At 50.5% G+C, this 9398-nt stretch overlaps 1 protein-coding gene and 1 non-coding gene across 2 annotated transcripts; one reads left to right on the top strand and one right to left on the bottom strand.

The window, feature by feature from the left end:
* Positions 1-283: 283 nt before the first annotated feature.
* On the bottom strand, positions 284-1483 carry LOC119454564 (uncharacterized). The gene has a single exon (XM_037716463.1). It carries the CDS (start codon positions 1481-1483, stop codon positions 284-286), a length of 1200 nt encoding a protein of 399 aa, XP_037572391.1.
* A 1564-nt stretch (positions 1484-3047) lies between these two features.
* On the top strand, positions 3048-3122 carry Trnaf-gaa (transfer RNA phenylalanine (anticodon GAA)). Its single transcript has one exon. It is a non-coding gene; the product is annotated as a tRNA-Phe (tRNA).
* The last annotated feature ends 6276 nt before the right edge of the window (positions 3123-9398 follow it).

Here is a 9398-nt window from a genome sequence, read left to right as displayed (position 1 = left end):
AACAGGCGGTTAAGCTGACATTGTTTCCTCCTTGCCGTAAGACCCCGCACGTTAATCGTGCCGACGCGTAAGGGTGTTTCGAGGCGTAGCTCCATTTCTACATGAAAGAGATCACAATCTATGCACTGCTATTGTCGGCTACGAAAGGTCACTCACATTGCCTTCACGTGTCTGCAGTCAGCTTGCACGTTTGACTGGCATTCCATCCGTAGCTTCAAAGTAGCAGCATTGCCTCCCCTCACCCCCCACTGAAACGGGCACAAACACACGCAAGCACGACGTATTAAGTCGGAGGTGTCCCCGACACCTTTCTGTCCGGCGGTAGGTTTGGCGCCGGTCGAAAGGTAGGCCTCCGGCCAGTTGCTGTCTTCACAGGTGGTTCGCTCGCACTGGAAGTGCTCAACTTTTGCTCACCTCCGGCACTTTCTTCGTGCGTTCTCTTGGCCGCTGCTGCCGCTTTGCTCGTTTCCGTGGTGTCCATGAGGCATGCATCATCCTGTGAAGTTGTTGCGGACGGTTGCTTGCCTGCACTTGCGTCGTTGTTTGTTTCAGCCTCTTTAGCAGGTGTAGGCGCGCCTGATGTCAATATGGCTTCACTCGCGACCTGCGTAAGATCGTGTTTCTCCGTCGTTACCGCCAAGTCTTTCTTCGAAGGCGGCGACAAGGTTGGTCCAGACGCACTGCAAGTTTCCTCCGCGTCAACTTCGTCCATAAGGAGCTCGTTGACGATTTCCTCATTTTTTGGTGGCCCTGCGATGCTTGCGTACGTGCGTACGCACTGACTGTCTTCGTGGCCGAATCTTCGACACACAGAACAACGCGGCACGCGGCACTCACGTCTGATGTGCCCCGTACGGTTGCACCGAAGACATAGGGGAGCACGACCTGCCACGACCACTAGCGCCATTATGCCTGCTATTCGTATCTGATGCGGAAGATCATCAATTGTCAAGCCAGGCTTCAGCTTCAGGGACACCGTACGCATAGACGATCCCTTGTCCGTGACACCTTGTACACGCCAGCGTTCTTTTTGGATGTCAGATACTTTTCCGTACGGAACAAACGCCGCATGTACGTCATCGTCATGCACATTGTGCAGTAACCAGTGCAGCTTTAGCCGCACCTCCCGGTTATGCGGATCCACAACCAAACAGCGTCGTTCCTTGACTTGAACTTCCGCGTGCTTCAGCATCTTCTTCGTCGCCTCTGCACTCTCGAACGTCACAGCCCAGACGTGGTTCATCTGAAACGCCCCCAAGGCGACCACCTCAGGGAGCAATTCCAGATGAGCCAACGTGTCACGAAAATCTTCGACACGAAATGGCCTCGCTTTCACGTCACCGTGAAGAAAAACGGTGTTTAAAACACACGAACCTGTTGGCAGAGGCGGCAAAACAACGTGGTAATCCGGTTCAGCGGTAGCAGTCATCCTGTTTCCGCGGCTTGGAATAGCCGCAAACACCGCCCCTACGGAGCGCGACATTCAACGTCCGTACCGAACGGTAGCCGGAAGTAGAATGACTGAGCTAACCAGGCGGCTAGCAGATGGCAGGGCGAAGTCGAATTTGTCGACAACTCGAAGCAAAGGCAAGTGTATGATGTAATAGTTCAGCGGAAATCCGCTAGGTGTAGATAAGTAATTAAAGGGAAACTGAGACATCCACCCAAATGTAGCAATTTGCTACAATGGAAACCCAACCGGGTTCCTCGAAAGAAAGCCTCGCAGTTGAAGAAAAATTCGTCCTGGTCCAGGACTCGAACCCGGGACCACCGCCTGTCCGGGGCAGCCGCTCTACCATCTGAGCTCTCAGGATGTCTCAGTTTCCCTTTAATTACTTATCTACACCTAGCGGATTTCCGCTGAACTATTGCATCATACACTTGCCTTTGCTTCGAGTTGTCGACAAATTCGACTTCGCCCTGCCATGTGCTAGCCGCCTGGTTAGCTCAGATGGTAGAGCGGCTGCCCCGGAAAGGCGGTGGTCCCGGGTTCGAGTCCCGGACCAGGACGAATTTTTCTTCAACTGCGAGGCTTTCTTTCGAGGAACCCGGTTGGGTTTCCATTGTAGCAAATTGCTACATTTGGGTGGACGTCTCAGTTTCCCTTTAATTACTTATCTACACCTAGCGGATTTCCGCTGAACTATTACATCATACACTTGCCTTTGCTTCGAGTTGTCGACAAATTAGACTTCGCCCTGCCATCTGCTAGCCGCCTGGTTAGCTCAGATGGTAGAGCGGCTGCCCCGGAAAGGCGGTGGTCCCGGGTTCGAGTCCCGGACCAGGACGAATTTTTCTTCAACTGCGAGGCTTTCTTTCGAGGAACCCGGTTGGGTTTCCATTGTAGCAAATTGCTACATTTGGGTGGATTCTCAGTTTCCCTTTAATTACATATCTACACCTAGCGGATTTCCGCTGAACTATTACATCATACACTTGCCTTTGCTTCGAGTTGTCGACAAATTCGACTTCGCCCTGCCATCTGCTAGCCGCCTGGTTAGCTCAGATGGTAGAGTGGCTGCCCCGGAAAGGCGGTGGTCCCGGGTTCGAGTCCCGGACAAGGACGAATTTTTCTTCAACTGCGAGGCTTTCTTTCGAGGAACCCGGTTGGGTTTCCATTGTAGCAAATTGCTACATTTGGGTGGATGTCTCAGTTTCCCTTTAATTACTTATCTACACCTAGCGGATTTCCGCTGAACTATTACATCATACACTTGCCTTTGCTTCGAGTTGTCGACAAATTCGACTTCGCCCTGCCATCTGCTAGCCGCCTGGTTAGCTCAGATGGTAGAGCGGCTGCTCCGGAAAGGCGGTGGTCCCGGGTTCGAGTCCCGGACCAGGACGAAATTTTCTTCAACTGCGAGGCTTTCTTTCGAGGAACCCGGTTGGGTTTCCATTGTAGCAAATTGCTACATTTGGGTGGATGTCTCAGTTTCCCTTTAATTACTTATCTCCACCTAGCGGATTTCCGCTGAACTATTACATCATACACTTGCCTTTGCTTCGAGTTGTCGACAAATTCGACTTCGCCCTGCCATCTGCTAGCCGCCTGGTTAGCTCAGATGGTAGAGCGGCTGCTCCGAAAAGGCGGTGGTCCCGGGTTCGAGTCCCGGACCAGGACGAATTTTTCTTCAACTGCGAGGCTTTCTTTCGAGGAACCCGGTTGGGTTTCCATTGTAGCAAATTGCTACATTTGGGAGGATGTCTCAGTTTCCCTTTAATTACTTATCTACACCTAGCGGATTTCCGCTGAACTATTACATCATACACTTGCCTTTGCTTCGAGTTGTCGACAAATTCGACTTCGCCCTGCCATCTGCTAGCCGCTGGTAGAGCGGCTGCCCCGGAAAGGCGGTGGTCCCGGGTTCGAGTCCCGGACCAGGACGAATTTTTCTTCAACTGCGAGGCTTTCTTTCGAGGAACCCGGTTGGGTTTCCATTGTAGCAAATTGCTACATTTGGGTGGATGTCTCAGTTTCCCTTTAATTACTTATCTACACCTAGCGGATTTCCGCTGAACTATTACATCATACACTTGCCTTTGCTTCGAGTTGTCGACAAATTCGACTTCGCCCTGCCATCTGCTAGCCGCCTGGTTAGCTCAGATGGTAGAGCGGCTGCCCCGGAAAGGCGGTGGTCCCGGGTTCGAGTCCCGGACCAGGACGAATTTTTCTTCAACTGCGAGGCTTTCTTTCGAGGAACCCGGTTGGGTTTCCATTGTAGCAAATTGCTACATTTGGGTGGATGTCTCAGTTTCCCTTTAATTACTTATCTACACCTAGCGGATTTCCGCTGAACTATTACATCATACACTTGCCTTTGCTTCGAGTTGTCGACAAATTCGACTTCGCCCTGCCATCTGCTAGCCGCCTGGTTAGCTCAGATGGTAGAGCGGCTGCTCCGGAAAGGCGGTGGTCCCGGGTTCGAGTCCCGGACCAGGACGAATTTTTCTTCAACTGCGAGGCTTTCTTTCGAGGAACCCGGTTGGGTTTCCATTGTAGCAAATTGCTACATTTGGGTGGATGTCTCAGTTTCCCTTTAATTACTTATCTACACCTAGCGGATTTCCGCTGAACTAATACGTGATACACTTGCCTTTGCTTCGAGTTGTCGACAAATTCGACTTCGCCCTGCCATCTGCTAGCCGCCTGGTTAGCTCAGATGGTAGAGCGGCTGCCCCGGAAAGGCGGTGGTCCCGGGTTCGAGTCCCGGACCAGGACGAATTTTTCTTCAACTGCGAGGCTTTCTTTCGAGGAACCCGGTTGGGTTTCCATTGTAGCAAATTGCTACATTTGGGTGGATGTCTCAGTTTCCCTTTAATTACTTATCTACACCTAGCGGATTTCCGCTGAACTATTACATCATACACTTGCCTTTGCTTCGAGTTGTCGACAAATTCGACTTCGCCCTGCCATCTGCTAGCCGCCTGGTTAGCTCAAATGGTAGAGCGGCTGCCCCGGAAAGGCGGTGGTCCCGGGTTCGAGTCCCGACCAGGACGAATTTTTCTGCAACTGCGAGGCTTTCTTTCGAGGAACCCGGTTGGGTTTCCATTGTTGCAAATTGCTACATTTGGGTGGATGTCTCAGTTTCCCTTTAATTACTTATCTACACCTAGCGGATTTCCGCTGAACTATTACATCATACACTTGCCTTTGCTTGGAGTTGTCGACAAATTCGACTTCGCCCTGCCATCTGCTAGCCGCCTGGTTAGCTCAGATGGTAGAGCGGCTGCCCCGGAAAGGCGGTGGTCCCGGGTTCGAGTCCCGGACCAGGACGAATTTTTCTTCAACTGCGAGGCTTTCTTTCGAGGAACCCGGTTGGGTTTCCATTGTAGCAAATTGCTACATTTGGGTGGATGTCTCAGTTTCCCCTTAATTACTTATCTCCACCTAGCGGATTTCCGCTGAACTATTACATCATACACTTGCCTTTGCTTCGAGTTGTCGACAAATTCGACTTCGCCCTGCCATCTGCTAGCCGCCTGGTTAGCTCAGATGGTAGAGCGGCTGCTCCGGAAAGGCGGTGGTCCCGGGTTCGAGTCCCGGACCAGGACGAATTTTTCTTCAACTGCGAGGCTTTCTTTCGAGGAACCCGGTTGGGTTTCCATTGTAGCAAATTGCTACATTTGGGTGGATGTCTCAGTTTTCCTTTAATTACTTATCTACACCTAGCGGATTTCCGCTGAACTATTACATCATACACTTGCCTTTGCTTCGAGTTGTCGACAAATTCGACTTCGCCCTGCCATCTGCTAGCCGCCTGGTTAGCTCTGATGGTAGAGCGGCTGCCCCGGAAAGGCGGTGGTCCCGGGTTCGAGTCCCGGACCAGGACGAAATTTTTCTTCAACTGCGAGGCTTTCTTTCGAGGAACCCGGTTGGGTTTCCATTGTAGCAAATTGCTACATTTGGGTGGATGTCTCAGTTTCCCTTTAATTACTTATCTCCACCTAGCGGATTTCCGCTGAACTATTACATCATACACTTGCCTTTGCTTCGAGTTGTCGACAAATTCGACTTCGCCCTGCCATCTGCTAGCCGCCTGGTTAGCTCAGATGGTAGAGCGGCTGCTCCGGAAAGGCGGTGGTCCCGGGTTCGAGTCCCGGACCAGGACGAATTTTTCTTCAACTGCGAGGCTTTCTTTCGAGGAACCCGGTTGGGTTTCCATTGTAGCAAATTGCTACATTTGGGTGGATGTCTCAGTTTCCCTTTAATTACTTATGTACACCTAGCGGATTTCCGCTGAACTATTACATCATACACTTGCCTTTGCTTCGAGTTGTCGACAAATTCGACTTCGCCCTGCCATCTGCTAGCCGCTGGTAGAGCGGCTGCCCCGGAAAGGCGGTGGTCCCGGGTTCGAGTCCCGGACCAGGACGAATTTTTCTTCAACTGCGAGGCTTTCTTTCGAGGAACCCGGTTGGGTTTCCATTGTAGCAAATTGCTACATTTCGGTGGATGTCTCAGTTTCCCTTTAATTACTTATCTACACCTAGCGGATTTCCGCTGAACTATTACATCATACACTTGCCTTTGCTTCGAGTTGTCGACAAATTCGACTTCGCCCTGCCATCTCCTAGCCATCTGGTTAGCTCAGATGGTAGAGCGGCTGCCCCGGAAAGGCAGTGGTCCCGGGTTCAAGTCCCGGACCAGGACGAATTTTGCTTCAATTGCGAGGCTTTCTTTCGAGGAACACGGTTGGGTTTCCATTGTAGCAAATTGCTACATTTGGGTGGATGTCTCAGTTTCCCTTTAATTACTTATCTACACCTGGCGGATTTCCGCTGAACTAATACGTCATACACTTGCCTTTGCTTCGAGTTGTCGACAAATTCGACTTCGCCCTGCCATCTGCTAGCCGCCTGGTTAGCTCAGACATTCTACTTCCGGCTACCGTTCGGTACGGACGTTGAATGTCGCGCTCCGTAGGGGCGGTGTTTGCGGCTATTCCAAGCCGCGGAAACAGGATGACTGCTACCGCTGAACCGGATTACCACGTTGTTTTGCCGCCTCTGCCAACAGGTTCGTGTGTTTTAAACACCGTTTTTCTTCACGGTGACGTGAAAGCGAGGCCATTTCGTGTCGAAGATTTTCTGACACGTTGGCTCATCTGGAATTGCTCCCTGAGGTGGTCGCCTTGGGGGCGTTTCAGATGAACCACGTCTGGGCTGTGACGTTCGAGAGTGCAGAGGCGACGAAGAAGATGCTGAAGCACGCGGAAGTTCAAGTCAAGGATCGACGCTGTTTGGTTGTGGATCCGCATAACCGGGAGGTGCGGCTAAAGCTGCACTGGTTACTGCACAATGTGCATGACGATGACGTACATGCGGCGTTTGCTCCGTACGGAAAAGTATCTGACATCCAAAAAGAACGCTGGCGTGTACAAGGTGTCACGGACAAGGGATCGTCTATGCGTACGGTGTCCCTGAAGCTGAAGCCTGGCTTGACAATTGATGATCTTCCGCATCAGATAGGAATAGCAGGCATAATGGCGCTAGTGGTCGTGGCAGGTCGTGCTCCCCTATGTCTTCGGTGCAACCGTACGGGGCACATCAGACGTGAGTGCCGCGTTGTTCTGTGTGTCGAAGATTCGGCCACGAAGACAGTCAGTGCGTACGCACGTACGCAAGCATCGCAGGGCCACCAAAAAATGAGGAAATCGTCAACGAGCTCCTTACGGACGAAGTTGACGCGGAGGAAACTTGCAGTGCGTCTGGACCAACCTTGTCGCCGCCTTCGAAGAAAGACTTGGCGGTAACGACGGAGAAACACGATCTTACGCAGGTCGCGAGTGAAGCCATATTGACATCAGGCGCGCCTACACCTGCTAAAGAGGCTGAAACAAACAACGACGCAAGTGCAGGCAAGCAACCGTCCGCAACAACTTCACAGGATGATGCATGCCTCATGGACACCACGGAAACGAGCAAAGCGGCAGCAGCGGCCAAGAGAACGCACGAAGAAAGTGCCGGAGGTGAGCAAAAGTTGAGCACTTCCAGTGCGAGCGAACCACCTGTGAAGACAGCAACTGGCCGGAGGCCTACCTTTCGACCGGCGCCAAACCTACCGCCGGACAGAAAGGTGTCGGGGACACCTCCGACTTAATACGTCGTGCTTGCGTGTGTTTGTGCCCGTTTCAGTGGGGGGTGAGGGGAGGCAATGCTGCTACTTTGGAGCTACGGATGGAATGCCAGTCAAACGTGCAAGCTGACTGCAGACACGTGAAGGCAATGTGAGTGACCTTTCGTAGCCGACAATAGCAGTGCATAGATTGTGATCTCTTTCATGTAGAAATGGAGCTACGCCTCGAAACACCCTTACGCGTCGGCACGATTAACGTGCGGGGTCTTACGGCAAGGAGGAAACAATGTCAGCTTAACCACCTGTTCATCGAAAAGAATCTCGACATTATTGCGGTTCAGGAAACAAAGATTGAAACTGAGGAAGGGACGGACCGCCTAGTGCAACCTTTCATGACTAGATATTATGTGTGTGTTTCCCATTCTGTTGGAAGAGCGGGGGGCTGTGCGCTCTTTCTCCGGAATAATATTGGTATATGTGTTGAAAATGTATTTAGTGATGATAGCGGGCGCATTATAGTGTGTGATTTTTTGTTTTGTACTCTGAAGTGGCGTGTTATCTGCATTTACGCGCCAAATAGAACAGCCGAGCGAAGGGCGTTTTTTGAATGCGTGGAATGTCACTTGAAGTGTGAGAGAACAATAGTCATCATGGGAGACTTCAACTGTGTTTGCAAAGTGGAAGACAGAGCCCGTAAGCAGCCTGGTCTCGATGTAAGTGCGCTACGTTTAGCAGCACTGGTGGAAGAACATAATTTAGAGGATGTAGGCGCCGTTTTGGCCAACAATGATTCACCTCAGTTCACTCATTTTCAAGGGGACAGCCACGCAAGACTGGATCGTGTCTATGTTTCTGCGGAAGCGATACCATTGTGCAGTGATTATGAAATCAGTCATGTTTATTTTAGCGACCACAGTTTGGTTCTTTTTTCACTTGGTCCAAAAAAGCCGTCAAGTTTCAACTGGGGACTATGGAAATTCAATGAAAAACTGCTGCAGGACGAAACCTTTGTAAAAAAAATTCAAGACAGTCTCAAAGAGCTGTTATCGGGTGGTCAAAAAGATTATACAGAAAAGTGGGAGTGTTTTAAGCAAGACACGAAGTTAACAGCGATAGAAAGATCCAGTGTTTTACACCACCAGGAAAAAAGAAAAGAAATGGAATTACAAAGTGAGCTCAACTTTTATTTAAGCATGGAGAGCAACCATCCGGGATGTTTCGCAAAAGAAATAAAGCAAACGAAAGCACAGTTGGAACTTGTCGATAAGGAAAAATATCGTGGTGCAATTATACGCGCACGCGCAGAACGTTTATGGTGTGGGGAACAACCTACAATGCGCTCGCTTTCTGATGAAAAGTGTTATGCCGCGAGAAAAGAGATAAATGCGATAACATACCAAAATGTAGTAGTACGGGACAAGGAAACCGTCCAACGCGCCTTTGTAGAATATTACGACGAACTTTTAGGACAGGAACCGCAATGTTAACAAGGTTTCGATCGCGAATTCTTACACCTTTTGCCCGGACTGGAAGAGGAAGACCGAAAAAGATTAGAAATGCCAATTAGCATCAAAGAAATAGAGGAAGCTATAGATGACTTGAGCCCTGGCAAAACGCCAGGACCCGACGGATTGAGTGGGGCATTCTATAAATTTTTCAAAACAGAAATAGCTACAACCCTTTATCACGTAATCACAGAAGCTTATGAAAACCAGTTACTGCCGCCATCGTTTCGCGAGAGCCACATTGTACTGATACCAAAATCCACTGATTCCACATCTCTCCTATCTGTACGACCTATCGTCCAATCCCAGCCCCCCAC

The sequence above is a fragment of the Dermacentor silvarum genome, chromosome 5 (assembly GCF_013339745.2).
Source record: "Dermacentor silvarum isolate Dsil-2018 chromosome 5, BIME_Dsil_1.4, whole genome shotgun sequence".
Lineage (NCBI taxonomy): Eukaryota > Metazoa > Arthropoda > Arachnida > Ixodida > Ixodidae > Dermacentor > Dermacentor silvarum.
Note: the sequence above shows the minus strand (reverse complement) of the source record. Positions and strands in the feature narration are given on the sequence as shown.